The sequence below is a fragment of the Eschrichtius robustus genome, chromosome 12, assembly GCF_028021215.1.
Source record: "Eschrichtius robustus isolate mEscRob2 chromosome 12, mEscRob2.pri, whole genome shotgun sequence".
Classification (NCBI taxonomy): Eukaryota; Metazoa; Chordata; class Mammalia; order Artiodactyla; family Eschrichtiidae; genus Eschrichtius; species Eschrichtius robustus.
Window position 1 is genome coordinate 44,826,749 of NC_090835.1, and position 24,002 is coordinate 44,850,750.

The following is a 24,002-nucleotide window of genomic DNA, read 5'->3' on the forward strand; positions in this document are numbered from 1 at the left end:
TCTAAATTTATTAAATTTATTCTTTGGAACTTGGGGATGGCCTAGGAGGCTAAAGTCTTTCTACAAACAAGAGGCAGGCAGAGGACATGGGGGCAGGGGGTGGTCTGTCCTGGAAAGGCCCCATAAGGTCCTGCTTGGTTACATCTCTAGCTTTCTGAACTAGAAGGCAAGTTTGCCTTCTGAAAGTGAGGGGATAGTGAAATTTGAGTGTCAAGATTGTGGAGCGGGTTTGAAATAGCTATTGCATAGAATGAGAGAAAAACGTGTGGAGAAATATAAAGGATCCCCAGGGTAAGGTCAGAGATCACAAACATTTACCTGAGATAAAAAGAGCCTGTAAAAGAATACAGCAACTATGCACACTACTATATATAAAATAGATAAAAGACCTACGGTATAGCACAGGGAACTATATTCAATATCTTATAATAACCTATAAGGGAAAAGAATCTGAAAAGAAGATATAGATAGATACATAAAACTGTATCGCTTTGCTGTACACCTGAAACTAGCATAACATCGTAAATCAACTTCAATTAAAAAAAAAAAAAAGAAAAAAAAAAGAAAAGAATACAGCAACTTTGAATGCAAATAAATGCAAAATAAAAATTCATTCTATTCAAAGAAAAGGTCTAGTAGTAGCAGGTCTATTCATGAATCCATATCATTCGGCACAATTACACAATACAGCTCAATAGGTTCTGGGATTTACATTAGAACTCCCCATTTCATAACTAAAATATATAGATGAATCTCAAGCCAGACTGGAGGAGTGGGGAGATAAAATGGAAATTAATTCCAACCATAATAGGAACAAAAAAATGTGAAATTAAAGCTTAACAAGAAAACTGCAGATCTCTAAGAAACCTACCAGTTTTGCTGGTAGGAAAAACAGTGTAAAGAATTCTTCCAAAATGAGGGTAGACATTTACTGTAATTTAAATCAAAATCTGAACCAGAAGTTTTTTTAACTTTTCAAAAGGATTCAAAAAATCACCTGATAAAGTCAAGAATAACTTAGAAATGCTTAGAAAAAATAAAAGAAATGAAGAGGACCTATCTATTAAGATAGTACATCATGTTTTAAAGGCAGAGTAATTAAATTTGTGAGATATTGATAAAGGATGCAATGAAATATTCCAGAAGTATGCCCTCGAATATACTTAATTTAACTCACAATTGATCTCATAATTACCACCCACCTCTCACCCCTGGTTGGGAAGAGATCATTTTTTAATAAATGTGTTGAGACGTATGTGCACTTGTTCTTTTGGGGGAAGGGATGTGGCAAGAGAGGAAGGTCCTTAATGTTCTCTCCAACAAAGGAATGAATGGCTCCCCAAGGTTTGCAGGGCCAGCAATACATACAGGAGACAATAAGGAAAAGATGCCAACTTCCCATGAGAGGTAGTGGCACAAGTTCTGGAGTTTGAATCCTTGTTCAATCCTTGTTACAAATAATTGTTGAACTATTCTAAGAGCCGTAATACAGTAGGAACCAAAGAGAAAAGGTCCCTGCTCTCGTGGAATTTACCCACTGTTGGGGGCAACAGCTGATAAGTATGTAAACACATACAGGGGAAGAGGTTCTTAGTGATCAGTGCTAAGGAGATTCAGCAGGATACTCATGGATGGAGTTGGAAGGAGTATGAGTCATGGATGGTCCAGACTTTTCTGACCAGCTCTGTTTTCCACTGAAACCCGAAAGACACAAAGGGAAAAGTCAGGCAAAGATCTAAAGGAAGGGCTTTCCAGGCAGAGAAAAACATGCAAGGCCTTAAGGTGGAAATGACCTTGACAAGTTCAAGGAACGGCTTAAAGAGCTAGGGTAGCTGGGGCAATGTGGCCAAGGGGAGAGGGCTTGGAGAAGTGACAGAGGGAGGGGCCAGAGCAAGCCAGCGGTGTGGGCCATGCAGAGAACTTTGGCTTCTATTCTGTGTGAGATAGGAAGCACCTGGAAAGGTTTCAGCAGAGACATAACAAGGAGGGCCTTACATTTATCAAGATCACCCTGGTTGCCATGTGCTACCTCCTTTCCAAGTGAACGTGGAAGGTGGTGTCCTATGTCATTGGGCTACTACAGAGCTGAGCACGTACCCTGGCAGAGCCCTGGTTACCGCCAACAGTGGGGAAGTGTGTCCAGTGAGTATCAGGAAATAATTTTCTGAGGAACAGCCAGTATGCGAAAGCAAAAGAGATTGACAACCATGATCACCTCCTCTGCCAGGACAGGAAGTCCTGCCTGCCCTACACCTTCCCCGGGCAGGTATGGTCAAAGGCAGTGGCCCCAGCATTCCCCTCCTCTCTCACCGTCACCAGGTCCTGGAGTGGCCTTGCTCAGGTGCCTACGTCAAACAACAGGGACTCCACCAAGGAAAGGAAAGAAAATGACCACGGGGAAACATACAGACCAGTGGGTTTAATTCTGGAACTAAACTAAATGTGCAAATAGCACATTTAAAAAAATTCATTTCGGGCTTCCCTGGTGGCGCAGTGGTTAAGAATCCGCCTGCCAATGCAGGGGACACGGGTTCATTCCCTGGTCCGGGAAGATCCCACATGCTGCGGAGCAACTGAGCCCATGCACCACAGCTACTGAGCCCACACGCTGCAACTACTGAAGCCCGTGCCTCCTAGAGCCCATGCTCCGCAACAAGAGAAGCCACCGCAGTGAGAAGCCTGCGCACCTCAACAAAGAGTAGCCCCTGCTTGCCGCAACTAGAGAAAGAGCGCATGCAGCAACGAAGACCCAACTCAGCCAAAAATAAAATAAATGAAATAAATAAATTTTTAAAAAAATTCAGTTCAATTATCACAATTTTTAAAAATCTTATTTCTTTCATAGGTGGCTTTGACCATCAAAATCTAAATGATTTAAGAACCCAAACATTCCTAGAGGTCCATTCTCTGATCTCCATTACATTTCATGTTTCAATTTATTACATATGCTAATTTATTAGGTTCATGCTCCAATTTCTTTCCACAATTCTGTGCCACCTTCTTTCAAGTCAGTCGTTGGGGACGTGAGTCTGTTCGTGGAGAATGTATTTTGACGGGTTGTAGAGGCTTCGCCGGAGCGCCTTATGTTTCATGAGAACTGAAACATATTTGCATTGAATTTTTCTAGCAGATTTCTGTCAACTATTTAGGAGGACATATGGAGTTTCTTTTCTTACCTTTGAGAAGGAAAAAAATACATGAAATCAGGGCATTTGGACAAATTTCCTTGCTTGCTCTGGCGGTTTGATAGAAGCATTTCACAAAGCCAAGGTAGCATCTGTAATGTGGGACAGAAAAGTAATGAGCGGGCTGTGAAGTCTGGATCACACTTAGAGCAGATTTCCTCAGAGACCACATTCTTGTTCACTCTGATTGTTTTTGGCGGCTCCATCTCAGGTAGGCTCAGTAAGGCTCAGAACAGGAGCTGGTCGCTTGGGAGATCTCAAGCTCTGTTGTGTGGCTTGGTCATTGGTGTACAAATCAACGAGCTTGTTCTGATTGATGTCACTTGGTGGAGGCTACAGGCCCTTCTCTTGCTGATCTGTTGTTCATGGATCTGATTATTCAGTTAGATTCTGTTCTTCCATCACTTTCTGCAGTCTATTGGGTCCCAGGAATTATGCAGGTGGAGGAGGTGATGTGGCAGGTGGGAAGGAGTGTGGCCCTTGAAGACCAAAGTCTCTGGGTTCAAATCTCAGCTGTGCATCTTCTTCCTTGAGCCACAGTTTCTTCGTCTCTCAAGATGGGATGAAAACAGCCACCACGTCAGGTTGTGATGAGGGTTACACGAAATCACGAGAAGCCTGGGGTCAGACCCGGCATAGGAAGGACGCACATTAACACTGAGCTGGCTTCCTTCCTTCCTCTCTTCCTCCCTAAAGGGCTCTCTCAGGAGCAAGGTGTCCCAGGAGAGAAGGTGAGGCCCCGTACACATTTTACGCAACTTGAACATTGAAAGACTTTTCTCCTCTGCCTGTAATTCCTGCATGGGAGCCAACATGTCTTTAGAAGACTCTGTTAAAGTTCTTTCTGTTTCCTGTGCTTCCAGACTGACCCCAAAGTCACACATTAACGGAACCTGCTTGCCCCTCTGCAGGTCCACAGCCTGTGGCTCCCAGTGCAGGGTAGGACCTGTTTTCTGCTACCTGGGTCTTCCTGCCCTTCTCCTGTCTCTGCTCTCTGAGGACAGAGACCCAGGCTTACTCACTTTGCATCCCCTGCAGGGCCCAGTGCAGTGCCGGACATAGAGCAGATGCTTCCTGAAGGCTTGAATTAAATTAGTGATGATGGGAAATAGTAGATGATGTTTGAGGGCCTGGCTTGTTCGGTTGCCCAGCTAGGCAATGGCATACCTTATTTTTATTGCCTATCAGTATGTATGGTTCAGTATGCTCCCTACTGGGAAACGGAGGGTCCTGCGTGCATGCGTGCCTGTCTGAGTGTCAGTGTCAGGTTGTTTACTGTCATTTCTCAGGACAAACCATTCTGTATTCTGATATTGTGTCTTCCATTTTTGGTGTTAAGTTATCCCTTCTTTATGACATTATGGTGAAGCCGGACAGTAGTAGACCATGGTGGCTTTTTTTTTTTAATATTCTTACTTAGCAAGAGAAAAAAACTGGGAAACAGCAGCAAAGTTAAACTTCTTTTTTTTTGGTTAAAAAATAGTAAAAAGCATTCTTCAAAACACCAAGTAGTCAAGGAAAGTTGTTTCAAGAACACAGTACAGGACTTCCCTGGTGGTGCAGTGGTTAAGAATCCGCCTGCCAACGCAGGGGACACAGGTTCGATCCCTGGTCCAGAAAGATCCCACATGCTGCGGAGCAACTGAGCTCATGCTAGCCATAGCTACTGAGCCCACACGCTGCAACTACTGAAGCCCGTGCCCCCTAGAGCCCGTGCTCCGCAACAAGAGAAGCCACTGCAATGAGAAGCCTGCGCACCACAACAAAGAGTAGCCCCCGCTCGCCGCAACTAGAGAAAGCCCGCATGCAGCAACGAAGACCCAACACAGCCAAAAAGAAAAAAAAAAAAAATAGAACACAGTACATAATAAAAGGTGTCTAAGCTACTGGCCATCACCAGTAACGTGCCCATCTTGAGCCAGTAGGGCAGGTGGGAGAGTTTTGAGGACAGGTGGACAGCTCTGGACCCAAACACTGTGGACACTTGGCATATGCTGACTAATTTCATCTTCTCAACAACCCCTTGAGCTAGATGGTGTTATATCCATTTCATAGTTGAGGCTCAGAGAGATTAAGTTATTTCCCCAAAATCTACACAGAGTAACCTGAATTTCCCAAGCCTCATGATCTGGTGTGTACAATGAGGAGGACACCTTAGCATCCATCCCCACTAGGAAACCACAAGACCAGAGCATCCACCCACCCCCACCGTCTCCCTCCATTATCTGGGGGAATCTAGGGGAAAGATCTCCCACATGTTCACAACCAGCCCTCTTATAGGGGCCTGCTCAGGGCCTTCACCAGGCGGCTGCTGCCCAGATCCACCCTAGGAACCAGCCCTGCCCAGGTGCCTTCTCCATAGAGGCTCCAGATCAGCAAGACCAGGGCCAATTTATGACTTTTGTGGGCCCAAGCACTTTTGCCTTTGTGGACCCTTTCCTCCACAAAAAAACATTTAAAATCATATTTTACAATTGTGTTGGTATAAAGATTAATATTACGTATTAAAACATGTGCCTGGACCTAATAGTTCATTTTTCCTTATGATTTTAAAAGAAATTAAGACATTTTCATGGACCGCCTAAAAGAACGGTGGGCCCTAGGCTCCACACCTGCTGAGCCCGATGGGTAAGGAGGCCCTTTGCAAGACCCTGCTGATGTGGCAGTCCCCTCGCCACTGCCCTCCCTGCTTCATAGATTGACCCATGGACCTCAAAGCACACTGCCTGCTTCTAAATCTCACAAAAACCCTAATGTCAACGTCCCTTCAGCTTCTATCTGTTTAGGTCTTATTATAGGTGTCATAACAATCCCCGAGGTGGAACTGGGAAATTCCCTCTTCTGCCCCAGAAACCTGTACATATCATTTAATCCTCAAAGCTTTATCCCACATTGTATCAGGTTCTGTCATATCAAGACTTATATCAAGTCACATAAATAGATACCCCAGGCCTCTGTCACAGCCCCAGTTCATCACACACAGCCAGATACTGAATCTGTTTTGGCGCCGCTGAGACTGGCAGACACATGTGCACGCACATGCCCAAGGGTAGAGAGGGGTCTGGGATCAGGCCTCTGTTATTCCACTGTGTTCTCTTCCTATTAAGCCAGGCAGCTAATGAGCCCCTGCTGCTCACATGTTCACAAGCTTGAGCCATTCTGGTAAGCAGCAGTCCCGCTTATTCCAGCTTGAAATGAGTTTGCATTTCTTTGTCCAACACAAAGCTTTGAAATGAATGACGACACTGGAAGATTATCGGGAGAATTTGCGAGGATTGCAAATAAGCAGGTATATCTAGTGTTTAGGATGGAAATATTTTCTTCTTTCGAATTCTAGAGACTCAGAATCTCCCCCTGGCAACACTTTGCATGCTGCATGTCTTTGCAAAACAGTTTATAAGGAAGAGTAAATGGAGGAAGAATTTGTTTCTAGCAATATGTGTTTATAGGAAGAGAAAGGGCATGGCTACAGGATGGAGAGATTGCTCGGGCTCAAGTTTGTGGGTAGTGAGACAAAAAGTAAAGGAGTCTGCCCTGCCCTGCAGTCCCTAGACAGAAGAGAAAAGATACAGGTGGGATTTTGACGTGGGTCCTGACCTGGTCTTCTTTCTCAGGTCCATTGACGTGGCCACTGTGGCAGGCCCCCACCTCGGAGGGGTACATCACCTCCTTAAAGGTCTGCATTGGTCCTGTTGTTCATTACAGTCTGGCAGGAAGCTGAGTCTTTGTTGAGGTTGACGCTTGTTTCTCTGCCTCACTGCTGAGCGATGGAGGAAACACTGGAGGTTTCTCATCACCTTCTGTACCCTGAGCGTGGACTCTTGGTTCCAGCCCGGTGATTGTAAAGTTGACATAATGGATTTGATGTTCCACAAGGGGATGTGACACAGACCAGACCCTAGAGGTGGACACTCAGGCTCTCAGTGGTGACCATGCGTGGTCAGGAGGTCGAGGAGTGTCAGTGTGTCAGAGCAAATACATCCCCGGGGCGTATCAACAGCTGAAAGCTCCTCCTCCACCCTGGAGAAGCCACACTGGCTACGCTGGGCATTTTGAAAGGGAGTCATGCATGTACCCGGCACTTAATAAATTTGTTGTTTAATTTGTGTTTCTTTGATCACTAGAAGGTTGAATTTGGTTACTGCATGAGTCCACTGGCCATTTTCATTCCATCATCCGTGGGGCCCTTGGCCACGAGTGTCTTTGTGGCCAACCTTCCTGCTCTGCAACAGCCCCTATTCTGTCAGCTGATTTTCTTCACACTTTCAGGTCTCCCTTATTTGATACCATGGACCTGTCACATTTGATCCACCTTATAATTAACATCTGGAGTAACGTCGGCTGCCATCATAGAGAGCTCTTTCTGGCTCTGGAATCGTGCTTTGTTTGTGCCATTCAGCTCAGGTCTCTGGAGCTATAAGCAATAAAGCAGGAAGGCTCCTGTAGATTTTCATTTCTCCCACACACAGGGCTCCCTGCCAGCACCTCTGAATCCTCACCAGCTTTCTATCTGAACAAAACCCTGTCCGGTGCTAAATATAGCTTTATTTCACACAATTGTAGAAGGTACTTTCTACTTTTAAATCTAGACTGGGCAGGGAACAGGACATTTACGTAACAAGTTGGTGTTAACCCTGTGACAAACCTTCTAATCGCTTACTGGCCTAGTGAGTAAGCTAAGGAACAAGGAGGTTGGGTGCCCTGCTCCTGTCACACAGCTAATCAAATCCCAGTTATCTTCACTTCCAGCAGGTGCCGTGTCCACTCCCGCGCTCACATCCAAGCAAGCCCGCAACACTCCTGTAGATCACGCAAGAACCACCTGATTCCCTAGAGGTGGGATTAATTCCCTGCAAGTGTTTGTGGGTTCCGGTTTGTGTTTCACAATGGAGGGCAGAACTGGGACACCAGCCAACCAGAGAGCTCTTGTCCAGTTTCCATATAATTTTTTTCAGTCACTTCCCCAGCTGGAAGCTGGTTCCCTTCTGAAGGGGACCACAGACCTTCCAAGTGAAGCTGTGGTGCTCTCCACAGACCAACTGCTGGGGACTGCTCACTCTCACTTAATGACAAGTGCAAATACCTTCAGGGGTCAGGAAAGTATGTCACCGTGTCAAGTGGCTGGGGTAGAGCTAAAGGCACACTGTGAGGGCAGGGACTTCATCCACTGTTCACTGCTTATCCCAGCACCTGGAGCAGAGCCTGCGAACCACAGGCCCCCAATAAGATATGTATTCAATAGAATGAATGGTGGGGACTGCAGAGAACTGGGAAGTGCTTATCTCACAGAAGGCATTCTTGTCAAAAAAGCATGTCTCTAGGCAATATTTGGCTTCCAGCTGGCAACTCCTATGATTGAATAAACAAGGCTATTTCTGGACGGAAAGCAACAATGACTGCCAAGCAACATTGATGTCCAGCTTATCGCTTTGATATTATATGCTCAGTTGGAGTCAAGATGCAGATAACTCTTTCTGTTTAAGCACCTCTGAAGTCCTTCCCATTAATAACATTGGCCCCTTAATGACCCTGGACCGATTGGAGATGTGTGTAAATGTTAACATTTGCCCTTCCATCGTGCTGTGGTCTAACCGTTTTTCCTGAATCCCTTAGTCATACGTCTTCCTTTTCAAAAGATGTACAAAGGCACCTCTTCTATCAAACAAAGGGCAGACTTTCTAAATACAAGCTTTGTTTACTAAGAGAAGGGTACCAAACCTGCTTTCATACATACAACGTTGCCTTTTCTAAAATGGACTTAAGCAAACAGTGGCAGCTATTTCTTGCCAAAAACATTTTGAGTCCAATTCATCTCCAAAACCTGCCACATAGAGTTACAGGATTCTAGATAATGGCGGACAGCCTCTGCAAGTTTTTCCTAAGGTAAAGAGTTGGCTTGGCTCTCCCTTGGACACTTCCCTTATTCTGGTGGGTCTGCGTCACCTTCCTCCATCTTATTTTCCTGATAATCCAGACCCATTTTTTTGGTATGTAGCAAACTCCCTTGAACCAAAAGAAGCATAACTCTTGGGTGAGTCAAGCAGCTATTGTGAAACAGACAGGCTGCATAGGAGCCCTCTGAGCACATGTGCCCTAACCCTAGGATGATTGACCGGTGCCAGGATGAGACCATGTACCAGAGCCCAGAGCCAGCTTCTAGACTGTGGACTCAGCCACAGACTTGTCACTTAGACACTCTGATTCCATAGTGAAGTTGCAGGGCCACTGAAAACTTCCTCTAGTGAGATAAAACCTGCAGTAGAATTTACTTGGGGAAACAGACTTTGCAAACCAAGTCAGAGCGATCATTAATATATTTTGGCCAGAATATATGAATCAGATAGATACCTTGGGAGGTACCAAAGGCATTAAAATTCCAGGTTTTCTTGAAACACTTTACTGGTTAAAAATATGCCCATGGGCAATATTTGACTTCCAGTTTACAAACCCGGTGATGGGCTAAGTAAAATTAATTGTAGATGGACACCATTAGTGCCAAGCAACACTGATCTGCTTACTTCTTGGTGCTATATGTTCAGATGAACTCAAAGATGCAGATAATTCTTTGTGGCTGAAGTACCTCTGCTCCATTAAAGACCTTGGCCCAGATTTGGACTGACTAATTTTGAGCCATGAATATAAAAACTAGAAGTGACTTGTATCAGTTAGAAATATATTCAACCACAAATAACAGAAAATCCAGCCAATAGGGGCTCCAACAGGTAGGGACTTATTTTGCACACATGTATCAGGGTGTTCAGAGGCAGTTCAGCTGATCCAGTGCTATGTGGGCTCAGGCTCTTTCAGTCTTTCTGATCCACCTGACCCAGCATTTTGGTATCATCCTCACTCTTGTTGGCTTTCTAACCGCAGACCTATGATCAAGGCAGAGAGAAGTGGGGGCAGGAGAGCATCAGCTGCATCTATTCACCTGATCAGGAAAACAAAAGCTTTGCTAGAAACCCCTCAATAGACTTTCCCTTCAGGCTCACTGATCAGACCGATGTCACATGACTGCCCCTGGCTGCAAGAGAGGCTGGGAAATGCAGTGTATTTTCTGTTCAGCCTTAATAGTGGGGGAAGATAAGGAAGAATGGGCTTGAGAATAGATGTGGGTGAGCTAACAACACAGTAGCTACCAAAGACTGCAGAGAAACTCTTTCCAATCCTCTCAATGTACAGATGACAAAACTGAGTTCCAGAAATGGGAAGTAGCCTGGCCAAGGTCCCATATCTAGATGAAGTTACAGCCAGATCTAGAGCCCAGGTCTCCTAACTCTTCATCCATAAAGCTACCCACTGGACCACATCGTGAATGTAGTTTGACAGAGTCTGTGACTGAAGCTCTGTTGAGGAAAGAGAATATCATCCAGAAAACGAGGCAATGAATATGAATCTATCAGCAGTGGGCAGAGGACCTAGTAGCTTCCACTTGAGCTCTCCTTCCTCTCTCCCTAAGAATCTGAAATAATTCATTGTGAGTCACAGAAGCTAAGCCAAGTTACATCAGGCCTCCTCTCAGTCCCCTCAGACTGGGTAGATTTTTTAAGTGTCTCATTCCTTTGGCACATTGATGTTTGTGTGTGTTATGAAACAGAATCGATCTCATGATGAGCACCATGATAATGTAGAATTTCCATGTCATTGTTAATGTTGTTCTTGTCTTCTATCCCCTTCTGTTATTGGACCAAACAGAAGTATTCTGCTGTTTCTCTCTGCAACATCTCCACAGAAGTCCTGAAAGTCATCAACGCCACAGAGGAGTTGATAGCAGAGTCTACAGGGCCCTGGGAGTTCCCGCCTGTCCCCCCTGACAGAGAGAAAGGGACGTTTCCTCTTGGAACAGACCAAGTGAGACTGGATGAGCAGCTGACTTCCCTGGAAGAAAATGTAAGACAGTGTGGATATGCTCTGTCTAGGGCACACATGTCCAAAGGTGTTGATGATGTTGTTGAAGCTGATGATGTTGTAACTCTTCACAAAAAGGGCAAGGACACAAATATACTACCACCATAGCAAATATATTCTCAGAAGGGTCTTAGACTGGGTTCCCCAGAAGCAGACCCCAAGATGAAGATTTCTGTGCAAGTGATTTATAAGGGAAATGCTCCCAGGGGAGACTGGTAAGGGAGTGGGGAGAGGGAAGAAGCCAAGCAAAGCTATGATCTTAGACAAAAAGTAGCTTCAGCCCGATCCTGCAGGCAACTCCGGGGTGTAAGTTGCATCTCAGAGTTGTCCTGACCTAAGGCAAAGGAACTGGCCCTTCCTACAGCCAGTGGGCACCTCAGTCTCTCTGCATGCAGGCAAAGTGTCTACAGTAGCTCAAAAGCCGTTTTTGCATAGATCTGAGCTGTTGGAAACAAAAGCACACTGCAGCTTGGGAGCGGGGAGGGGAGTATGCAGAAACTATATAAGGGATCTGTGGGGATCCAGGTGGAGCACTGCCAGTGCCACTACAGAGAATAAAAGTGGTTGCCAACAGAACTTAGGTTACTACAGAACTGGTCTGCCCTGCTTCACAGATATGTCTGCTCATAATGGATTTTTCTGTCCTTCCAACTGGTGAGGAAAGAAAGAATGTAATAGATTCTTACATATAAACACCTACAATCATTTTTAAGACTTCAGTAAAGGTCTGATGAGAATTTTCCAACAATGCAAACCAGGGGTGACACAGAGAAATCTGGACATTAGCCACTCAGGCCATCGTTACCATCACCAGTTGGCATAGTCCCGATGTCAGATCCAGTCAGGTGATTCCATCTTTCCAGACCCAGCAGAATCAACCCTAATTTGGAGATGCTCTAATGAATGGTGTTCTCAGAAACCAGGAAATGTTATCAGAGAGATTTTTTGCCAGAAGTTGAAACAACAACAAATCAAAATGACTCAAGGTAAAAAAAAAAAAAAAAAATGCCAATATTAGTTTCACTTTGAAAGTGGAAGACTCTCTCCCTTTGGATTCCCATAAAACCTAAGCATATGTCTGCCTCACTTTGTTGCCCTTTCTGTTCACGTATATATCCCCTATTAGATCAGCACCACTGACATTTTGGGTTAGATAATTCTTTGTTGCGGGGCCTGTCCTCTATGTTATAGGATGTTTAGCAGCATCCCTGGTCTCTACCCACTAGACGCTAGAAGCTGCACCCTCCTAGATTTGACAATCAAAAATGTCTCCAGACATTGCCAAATATTAGTGGGAGCATGGGGGAAGAGTAGGGCACGGTCATGCTCAAGTTGGAAACCAGATATATAAATTCCTATAGAACAGGACCTGCTGCCTTTCCTGTCTATAGCCCTAGCCCTTGGCCCTGAGCCTGACACAGAGGAGGTGTGCAAGGAATGTTTATCTGATATATGATTACATCAGATGAATAAAATCCTTTTTTAAAAGAAATGTTTTACTTCTAACGTGCAGGTCTCTGTTCTTTAAAAATGCCTATAATACAATTCTTTCAGGTGCTGATAGTCCTAAAATGGCCCTAATCCTGCACATACAGAATTGAAAAGATTAAAATAAAGATATGGTTCACCAGGAAAGGGAGGCATTTTTATCTTTTTACAAAGTATGGTATCAAAAAAACTTACACTGCGTGAAATAATCTAGATTTAAATGACAAAGGTCAGCACACTGAAAGCAAAGACAGCATGCCTTTTTTTCCCCTCTAAGGAGTTTACTGAAAAATACAATGGCCTTGGCAGAGTTTTCATTTTGTAAGATCCTTTTATTGTACATCATGTTTCTTTTTGTGGGTTCATTAACACTTTGAGTTCGAAACACATCTACTTAGCCACTGATTCAAGACGTCAGAAACACCAGCAGTGGGAAGCTGGGGATTACAACTTCCTGCTCCGTGTCCAGCCGCTCTAAGATGCCTCTCCTGTTCTCACAGAGTTAACTGCCTACTTCCACCTTCTTCCCTACCCCAACCAGCTTTTCCAATTTCACCTCCGAAGAGATTCCATCTTTGTTCCTTTGAATTCTGTGGGTCTTTGAGTCACAGAAGGGATGACTTTTTTTTTTAATCTCTTTAGTTCACCAGATCACAGAGCCATGGGCAGGTTGCTTGCTCTGCTGTTTCCAGGATGGAATTTAGTTGAGCAGCAGGAGAAGGGCAGGGCTGATTCTTAAACTGGCCTCTGGGTGCAGCTGATTTAATTAAACCAGGGCTTTTGTCTATGTTCTAAAGAGCACTCCTGCTCCTCACTCCTTCGCTGCCTTTCTCCTTTGTGCTGAGGAGCCCGGGGAATGGCAGAAATAGAAATGGCAACAGTTAGTCTGCCCTCTGAACACTGGCTTCTGCAGACCAAGCCGCTGAGATAACAGAGAACATCCTCATTTGCAAGAGAATATTCATCTTTAAGAAGTCTTATGAAGATTTCAGAGCTACGTAAGATAAAACAAAAAATATCACATTCATGTTGTCTAATCTCCTGTTTTCATAAACTGCCTTGTTAATCCACTTAATTAGGGTAGGGCATGGGGATTTTGAATTTCCTTAGTCTCTTAGCTTTGACACCTCTCACCTGCTGCCTGGCTGTCTCCCCTAAAGGTGGGAGAAACCTCTGACCAATGCCAGCCTCCCCTGCACACACAGTGGGGACTCAGTTTCTCGGACTGAATGCCTGGGGAGCTCTGAAGCACAGGGTTCTACTGTACCTGTAGGGGTCTGTCCGGGAGAGGAAAGTTTCAGGAAGAGAGTATTGACTCAGGTGTGGGCAAGGATAAGGGGTGCTGTAGTGCCCGGAGAGTAGCAGTAGGAGGAAGTGGTCACCACCCTCAGACGGTATAGCCCAGGGAGAACTGGAGCCTGGAAGAGCGCCCCCTAGTGGGAGCTGTCGCCGTGGAATCCAGGAAGGGAAAAGGCAGGGGAAAAAAGGCTCTTACTTCTTTCTCCTCCTGCCTTTGATCTCCTGCTGGTGCTTCCCATTGGCCAAACCCATCCCAACCAGCAAGGAAGCCTTGGTGGTAAAGTTTGTATAGGTTAGCGTCACGGAGAGCAGAGCAGAATAGAAAATGGATCTAGGGATCAACAGAGAACAACAAGTATGACCATTTTCAGACCTGTGGTGTGAATGGTAGGGGTCCACCAGGGCCACCTTGTGGATTTATGCAGGGTTGTGAGTGACAGGGGTGAGTCGGCTCCCTTATCCTCCCACCCCCATCTAAGGACCTTCCTCATTCTTATCTTTCCTAAATGACAGAGACCACCTGGGGTACCGCATAATTCCCAGCCACAGAGCCAATGGAGGAATAGTCTCAACTTCCCTTTTACTTCTGCCTTATAACTCCGGCAACCCCAAATACGTTGTAGTATACAACCAGTGGCAGCAGGCACAGTGGGACGGCCAAGGGGGGACCCAGCTCTGGCCCAGAATCCAAGATCAGGCAGAGGAGGTTGATCTTCCTTCTCAAAGCCCTTGTACAACCCCCATAGCACAGGAGAGGTAGAACTTCTAGAAGTGGTCATGGCTCTCTGCTCTCAGAGAACAAGAAAAGAAATACTATCTGTTACTGTCTAACCTTAGTCCCCTAAAGTATATGTCATGGACGCCAAGTCCAACAAGATGCTCTAAGATCAAATATGCTTGAGAAATCCATATACTCTTTCTAGGAAAATTGAGATACATCTTAGCACATTAAAGACCCTGAGAAGTCCTGCAATAAAGAAATCTGTTTAATGTTCTTTATTCTAGGGGCTTTGACCATAAAGTCCTTCCTTTGAGACACCTATTCTCATCCCTTGAACCACTCTGAGAAAGGCTTGTTGAACCAGGAGCCAGTCAATGGGGTCACAGGCATCAGTGACTAGAGTTTGGAAAGGACATAGATTACTCAGACATGGTAACCATACTTCTCGCCAAAAGTGGACCTTAATTAAGCAAGCAACTCCAGGTTAATGTTTTTCAAATGGGTTATTTTTAAGACTAGAATAACAATTTCATTATATGGCATGTTAATTTTTGTTATTTCAGCCCAGCCACAGAGCCAATATTATGGCCATCTATAACCGCAGTAACTCTAGTACCTTTATGCCAACGTTTGAAATATAAATCGTCGAAACATTCCAATCGAGATTAAGTATCACAGCATCATAGGGCAAGGTGGATAAAGGCATGAAATCTGGCACCAGCCCTCTGGCTCAGTAAATACCTGTCATGATCATCATCACCATCATCGTCATCATCCTCTAATCCTTTAGGTGCCATGACCTTGCTTGTAAGTTCCTGTTGAGCAGGTGTCAGTGCCAAACCACTGAACCTCCCTATCCCCCTAGTGCCAGGAAAGCAGCCTTTCAGGGAACACAAAGTAAAAGATGAACATTCTGGCCTTGCTGAGAACTTGGAGCGATTTCATATTGCTTTGTCTTGGCAGAGAAAGTAAGGAACGTTAGTGGATGACCATGCCGGTGACAAAACAACAAGGTGCTATTAAGCTGATACAACCGTAGGGTATGACGACGTTGAGTTTTGCGTGTTTCTGGAAATATCAAGGTCCTGAGACCAAAGATATGTCAGGTCATGTTTAACCATTGCCACACTTAAGTTATTCATTTCATTTAAATTCCAAATTTAGTTTCATTGTGCAAAGCTATAAGTTAATGTTTTTAATTATCTTATCAAAATGAATTCCCCTTTTTTTGGTGTGGGTACCAAAAGTGTAATATCCAAACTCAAGCTGTGGTGGCCATCTCTCTGATCTCTTCCTTCTCTCTCCTCTCCTCTCCTCTTCCTCCTCCTCCCCCTCCTCCCTTTCCTTTCCTACCTCCTCCTCCTCCTCTTCTCCTCTTATTCTATTTTCCTCTCTCTCTCTCTCTTCAATTTTTCTTCCCCTCTGAAGATAAGTTTTTCAACCTCACAACTTTTGAGAGACAAATTTTTAATGATTTCTCCACTCAAATAGCTTTGAAATATTCATCATTTCCTTCATGTGATAAACAATAAAGTGTTTCTTGTTTTGAAGATAAGGAATAAATGGCTATATTAAACCGTGAAGATCTTTTAGAAACAGAAGTTCTCTAATACTTGCATATGACAAAGAAATATAAAACTAAGGGCAAAGTGAAATAAGGCAGTTGCCAGCAGACATTTGACTCATGACCCCTGTATGACCGATGAATCACCCAACTTGATGTCCGCTATGTCAGTCACTGCTGGAAGCTCCCACAGCTAATTGTGCCTGGTGACGCACAGTCAAATTTGCTCTCATCAAACCTGCACCTGCCTTTGCTCCACTCTGAAATGTTTTGTAAAATTGCCAGTTTTCACGCAGATGCATGAATCATGCCAAGGAATTGACCGAGTTGGAGCATCTCAGGATTCTTTGCCCTCTTCACCAACACTCAGCATTGCTCAGTGCAAATGACCATGCATGATCTGTGTGCACTGCTCTTGGCTTGCCCAACTCTGTTATATTTTTAACTCAAGTTAAAGGAACTGTTAAAGGAGTGACCGTGCATATCATTCAAGTCAACTCTAAATGGCTGTGATTACATGTTTAGAGCTTTATATACATTGATTAAACCTCATGAACCTGTTTAAGTAATTGCCTTCTCTAGATACATTTGGTTCCTTGTGTTGTCCACTGTTTCATCATGTTATTAATTAGGCTGAAGGAGCATTTGTTTCACTCACCCTGTCCTCAGCCTGAATTATTCCAACGATTTTACTTTCTGTTTGCCCACTTTTACGAGAATCACCTTATAAACTCATAAGCCAAAGTAATTTTTCCTTTAATTTTCCCTCAAATTACTTCCTTTATCTTACTTTCTCTTTAATCTTCAGGAGCTCTCAAAAAACTGTCTTAATTGATCATAGATTTTATATGCTTCTCAACATCACACTATTTTCTAAAAAATAAGGTATTTTCCTACTACATACTTCAGGTTCATTTTCATTCCCTTAACCTGATTCAAGCAACTTCACGGTACTTAATCAGAGATAATTCACGCAAAATTTGTAATTGTTTTAAATTAATTTCACCTCTTTCATGTTTTCTGAATTTTTCCAAATTACTAATTCCAACCAAAATTTTTATTGGAAAAACTACATCATGAGTTTTTCTCTTTGTTTCCTCTATCTTGATATTGTGGTTGTTATAGTCCCTGCACAAATTCACAATTTATGTAGCTGATGTCATGTATTCTTGTACTATTTTATCGTATTTTTAAAACTTACAAACTACTTTTTTTTTGCAGGAAAGGTTGGGGGAAGAGGAGGTGTGGTTGACAGTGAGGGGGTGGCAAGACCTTATGCTACCACTTAAGTGTGAAGAATGTTTATAAATGGGGGACTCCCTGTCTCTTTCTCCCAATGTTGAGTCTAGTTCTCTCTCACTCCCCTGAATTATGGCATCCCCTGAAGGGAACCCACCAGTCCTGGGTCCACAGACCTGAGCTCAAAGGCCATGCCTCCTCTATAGGTGTACCTGGCGGCAGGTACCGTGTATGGACTTGAAGGCCAGCTGAGTGAGCTAGAGGATGCTGCCCGCTGCATCCACAGTGGCACTGATGAGACTGAACTGGCAGATCTGGAGGACCAAGTAGCCACGGCAGCAGCCCGGGTCCACCATGCTGAGATCCAGGTAAGAACTCTCCTCTCTGCCCAGATGGAGGACTACCGGGCAAAAGGAGAGGGCACCCCATCTTCCACAAGAATCATTTCAAAGCCTTTGTATCTATCAGTTCCTGCCATCTCCAGCAGCCTTTTCGTGGACATGGTCCTTCCAGGTGGATTCCACCAAAGCCTCCTTTTTTAAAGTGTAGCCTTCCTCTCCCCAGATTATGACCTTGATAATATATCTCTTTAAAACCTATGCCATTTTCCTCTTTGACAAATTCTCTGACCCTTGCTATAGAGGCTCCCATTCCATCCCAAGACCACCCTTCCCTAATCTTTATCACACTGGTTTTTAAAAAAATATTTATTTATTTATTTATTTATTTATTTGGTTGGTTGTGCCAGGTCTTACTTGCCGCAGGTGGGCTCCTTAGTTATGGCACGTGAACTCTCAGTTGCGGCATGCATGTGGGATCTAGTTCCCCGACCAGGGATCGAACCCCGGACCCCTGCATTGGGAGCGTGGAGTTTTATCCACTGCGCCACCAGGGAAGTCCCATCACACTGTTGATTACCTATTTAATGCCAGGTTTCCCCACGACAGACTAAAAGCTCCTTGAGGACAGGACTCTAGCTATCTAGCTTAACACAATAACTCCAGTTATTGTGCCTAGCATAACACCTCACAGAGGTTTGGGCCTCAATAAAAATGAGATGAATAAATAAATGAAAAACGAAGTGTAGATTTCTTAGACCAATGTTTTGCATGATTTAGATATGGCTGTTTTAGAACTAATTACTAAATTATCTATAACTTTCTGAAGACGCTTGTTTGCAGTTTTCATGGATATTCTCTTGGCTTCTGACTCTGGATCAAAATGGACTGTGGACTAAGTAACTGATTTTCAAACTGGGGTCCATGGACATATACAAACTCAGAGACCCACGAGAAATGCTGGTCTTTGCAGCATAAGCTCAGCGTAGACCCCTGGTTCACTGATATTTCTGTAGACCCTGCATCTTAAAACTGCATCCTCTGGAGAATGGGGATCAATTGAAACCATCTCTGGATAGAGAAGATGACAGTTTTGGGTGATAATTTTTTTTTATAAATTTATTTATTTATTTTTGGCTGTGTTGGGCCTTCGTTGCTGTGCGCGGGCTTCTCATTGAGGTGGCTTCTCTTGTCACAGAGCACAGGCTCTAGGCGCGTGGGCTTCAGTAGTTGTGGTGCGCAGGCTCAGTAGTTGTGGCTCGCGGGCTCTAGAGCACCAGCTCAGTAGTTGTGGCACACAGGCCTAGTTGCTCAGCGGCATGTGGGATCTTCCCGGACCAGGGCTTGAACCTGGGTCCCCTGCATTGGCAGGCAGATTCTTAACCACTGCACCACCAGGGAAGTCCGATAATTATTTTTTAAATAAATATTTTTATCTTAAAGAATCAAAAATCACAACAGCTGCTCATATCATTCAGCACTCTTGAGAATGGGAGGGAACCAGTTCTGTGCTAGGAATGGCCCAGGAATGGTCTCATCACAGACGGCCCTGTTGACTGTTTATTACCAGCAAGAATGGCTGAAGAGCAACTCTCCTCAAAAATCATTTCCCACAAATGCCGCTCAACATTTAATCAATTTATAGTTAATGTTATATAAAGTAGAATCAAATCGTTTGTTTTCTGGGGGTATATTTTGCAGCAAATACTTCTTGAATGGTTTAGCAGGAAGTAATATTGCTTATGGGTGTTTGGGAGGGTTTTTTTGGATAATTAGTTATTCATGCTTCCAAATTTTTCTAGGCTTAAATTATTGGAGCCATGTTTTATGGCAGAAAATCCTGGAGTCCAAAATGTCCATTTTCCATGTGTTTGAATGTGCCTATTAATTTATCATTCGTTGTTAAATATTATAATAATGTCATTAATAATACCTAATGTTCAATGAGTCTTACTGGGGGCCAGGAGTTGGGCTTAACCCTTGAACTCATTATTGTATTTAATCCTTTCAGCATCCCCATGAGGTGGCTATTGTTATTTTTCCCTTTTTATATCTGGAGAAAAGGAGGCTCAGAATGGTTAAACTGAAGTCAAATAGCTAAAAAGTGATGAAGCCAGGATTTTAATCTAAGTCTTTCTGGCCTCAGAGCCCACTTTCTTCACCAGTCTGTGCTGTGTGGTTTCCTGAAAAATGTGCTTGCCCTGCCCTCAGGTATATATCCACTTGCATAAGAGTCCTTACTTTGCATGGGAGGTTGTCAACCTTGCCATCATCTTTACGGCTCTTTTCAATGTGGGAACCTTTATTAGTGTGCAGACTCTCCTTGTCCTACAGTTGCTGCCAGAGAAGGAAGATTCATTCCCTGTTATCTGTTCTTGTCCAAAGCAGAGTCTCACAGAAGATGTCACAGAGGGTATCCTGCAGGATGGTAGGAGAGTCCCACTGGAGGGTAGATGTGCTGAATTGTGTTCTTAGATTAGGTCAGATTCTAAGGTTGCTTTCACCTTAGAGTTAACCTTTGGGACTCCAAGGTGAAAGCAACCCTAGAATCTGACCTAATCTGACAGGATAGCCCGGTGCTGAAGCCAACTGCAGGATGATGCATGGGCAGCGTGCTAAGGATGCTGTCCACTGCGTCCTGCAGGGTCATCTCTGTGGGCATTCCTGGGGAAGGTCTCTCTTAACTCTTAATATCAAGAAAAGCTATTCTTCTGAGTACTTGGTCTTTATCTTGTGGACATAGAGTCGTAAAATGATCTTTTTGCTTTGGCTCCCAGGAAACCCAGAGCAGAATTAGTCATCCCCTTCTAGCAAGTGTAAGGGTCACTGGATATGCATTCTTAGGAATTAATGGAACGCAGTTAGATACAATGTGATAGATGGATGGATGGATAGATAGAGAGATAGATAAACAAAATGTAGGCAAAATCAGCCCTCCGCAGTCTCCCTTCCTCTTTCTGCATCCTTTGCCCTGTGGACTAAAACTGGAAAAATTAACCCTTCTTATTCTACAGCCTGGCAGTCAGCAAATCAGGAGGTCAGCAACTTGCTCTCCCACTGACCTGTCTCCCAGGGCCCTCTGAGCAAAGCCCTCCATCAAAACTGCTTCCAGGAAAGAATGTGGGCATCTAACCCACATCAGTTGCAAATGACTGATAAAAGTTTATGCAATTTATTGGCCTATAAACCAAAGGAACGCTGTTCTCAGTGTGAAATTTGAGGAATGAGAATAGGAAGGCATCTGGGGGCTAGGAAGGGACAGGGGCTGCACAGTGGCCCCTTCTGGGGGCTGGCTGCTGGGCAGCTTGGATTCTTTCACCAGCTGCCACAGTCTTGGCCTTTACCTGCCTCCTCCTCCTTATCTGAGTAAGATTGCCGCTCCTCCGGGATAGGGGAAGCATCTCCCATATTTGCTGACTTTTCAGACCTTTTCTCTGCACTTCCTATAGCAGCTATCCCAATGGGCTTTGTCCAAAGAAGCCCTCAGTAAATGGCAGCAGAATTAGAATTCGTCTTGTGCAGCACAAAATAGCTTAGGGACAGGGGAGGCAATGGAGACGTCGGGGCAGAGGGCACACACATTGGCAGCAGGGCCCACTTTCAGGTTTCCTGTCTTATGCCCCAGCAACACTCAGGCTGTGCCATCTCAGCAGGATGGCTGTGATCCCAGCCTCCTCCCTCGACTCTGCCAGCCTCCTCCTGCCTCCTCCAGTGTCCCCCATGCCAGGCCTTGGCAAGGCCTCTGAGAAGGGGGCAACGTGGCGAGATCATGAACAGTGGCATTAATGCTGAGCTCTGCTGTGAGATGTTGGGTGTGTCACTCATCCCTGTAAGCCACAGTTTCCTCATCTGTAAAACCAAGAGAATGGTACCCCTGTCACAGGATTATGAACAAAGCATGAAGAGTTCATGTATTTAAAGCACTCAGCATGGCAACGGCACATAGTAATGCCCTTTCCTAAGAGGAGGGACCGTGTTTTCTTCACCCCTGGGGACATGGATGGACCAGGGTTCTTTCCGGGTGCTGAGTGGGCTCTTGTTCTCTATATCTACCTTAAGACATTGTTGGAAAAAAATCTGAGCTCCTTCTGACCTACTGATGTTATAGTAAAGGAAACTGATGCCCGGAGAGAAGAGGGAGTTTCTCAAGGCCACTTGGCCTCTTAGTAGAGGAAATGGACTTGAACCAGGGGCTGCAGGGCTTCCCTCCTAAGACCTTGTGCTGTGGTTTTGGATTCAGGGAGTCACGGAAGAAGGAAGCAGGACCTATAAATCATACTTGCTTTTCAAAGCTCACATCGTGTTGTCTCCCTGGGAAGCCTTCCCTCACCCCCACCCCTACCCCTATGCTGAGCCAGATGGCCCCGGGCCATCGTGCCCATCGTGCCCTGGGCTTCCGTTTTTCCCTAGGGGTCCTCTGACAGGGGTGACATGCTCTAGAGCTAACAACTGGAAAATTAAATTTACAAAGAAAGGCCTGTGGTTTATTTTCTCACTACAGTACTAAATAGAGAAGTGCTTGGTGGAAGTTGAATGAGTGAATGAATGAATGAGCATATATCAAAGCAGATTTGTTCTTTATAGAGTCATAATACTTTTAACAAAGATTCTCCCCCTTCTGGGCTTTCTCCCTACTGATTCTGCCTTTCTGTTGCATTAAGATTTCTGATATTGAGAGCCGGATTTCAGCCCTCACCATTGCAGGATTAAACATAGCACCCTGTGGGCGCCTCACAAGAAAACGAGATCAGAAGCAAAGGAACCAGGTGCGTTTGTCCCTCACTCCCTCTGCTGGAATATTGCACGACCTGGAAAATGTAGAAGATAAAACATCTCTGGCTTTGCAAAGGTGTACTGATTCCTGTGTTCTGTTTGTAGGTACAAACCATAGACACGTCAAGGCAGCAGAGGAGGAAACTCCCTGCTCCACCAGTGAAAGGTATGCTTAAATCAAACCACAGAGACACCAAAGCATTAAGCCTGACTCACTCACTCAGAGTAACTCAGAGATCTGAGTTTGAGGACCAGATCTAATGGGGTGTTCTCACCCAGAATTGCCCTTGTGGAGAGTCTATCTTGACTTGAATTCCTCCAAGAGGCAGACCCTGGGACAAAGATGTGATTTGGGAGGTAATTCCAAGAAACACTGACAAGGGAAGAGAGAAAAGATTCAGGGAAGGAAATTAAGCCAATATAATGTACTTTAATTAGTAGTTTGATGCTTTGGGCAAATGAGGCTAACCCCTGCTGGGGACTTCCGGGAGACAGTATCAACCGCACCTCAGAGTTTCCTGCTCAAAGAATAGGAAGATGAGATATTTCAACTCTCATCTTTGCTTGAAGGTTATTTCTGGTAGGGGCATTAACTCCCTGGTACTTCTGACCCACCCCATCATTCATGGGCCAAGAGAGAGTGGTGATGCCTGTAGTAGGATGCTGTCAGTGTGGGCTGGAATGGTGACTGTCAGGGAGATGCGGGAAGGACACCAAAAGCACCTAACAAAGAGTCCAACCTAGAGAGATTCCAGCAATGCCAGTCTATCACCCTTATCTACTGGACATTTTCAACAATTTCCCTAGATTCAGAAGCCACAGAATGATGATGCCAAACTAGAAATTTAGACCTGCAAATTAGAAGAGTAGAAAGTCAGAAGATATATGTTTGAGTCCTGGTTCCACCATTCATTGTTCAAGAAATGTTTACTCAGTGCCTACTTTATATTCCCCAGAGCCCTAAACAGTTAAAATACATTACAGATCCATGATCCCTTACTTGAAACCCTTTAGAAAGGTAATATGGTACATGCACTGTGTATTTCATGACAGCCCCCTCCCGTGGCGTCTGCAGTAGTGTCTGATAAACACATTAATATCCTTGCAGCAAAGCGTGACAATGTTCATGCTCCATGAGAGGGACAAGGACTTGAAATGGCCACTTATCAGTTTAAGTCAGGTTTTGCCATCAGGCAATTTTGACTCCAAAGTTGTAAAGATTTGCTGTTTTTAGAGCCTTTTATATTTCAGAATTGCAAATAAGAGTTTGTAGACTGTATTGGATTATCTCCAAGCTACATTTTCCTAGAAAGCCACCAATGATGCCTTGATTTATTTGGTCCACCAATAAATAAATAAGTAAATAAACAGAACAAAAAGTTTCCACAGTCAGACCTATGGACCAGAATGAGATGCCAGTCTAGAACAAAAATCTGGGTAATCTGGACACCTGGTCTTTCTTCCTTAACCATCAGTCCAGCTTCTGG

General features: G+C 44.4%; 1 protein-coding gene across 2 annotated transcripts in view; it reads left to right on the plus strand.

Moving 5' to 3' along the window:
- Window positions 1-24,002, plus strand: part of MYRIP (myosin VIIA and Rab interacting protein) — a 220,533-nt gene that overhangs the window by 192,204 nt on the left and 4,327 nt on the right. For both annotated transcript variants that reach the window (XM_068557723.1, XM_068557724.1), the window contains 4 exons: window positions 10,881-11,075; window positions 17,611-17,772; window positions 22,404-22,508; window positions 22,621-22,681. In XM_068557723.1, the coding sequence (XP_068413824.1) occupies window positions 10,881-11,075; window positions 17,611-17,772; window positions 22,404-22,508; window positions 22,621-22,681 (523 nt within the window). The remainder of the gene's footprint in view (window positions 1-10,880; window positions 11,076-17,610; window positions 17,773-22,403; window positions 22,509-22,620; window positions 22,682-24,002) is intronic.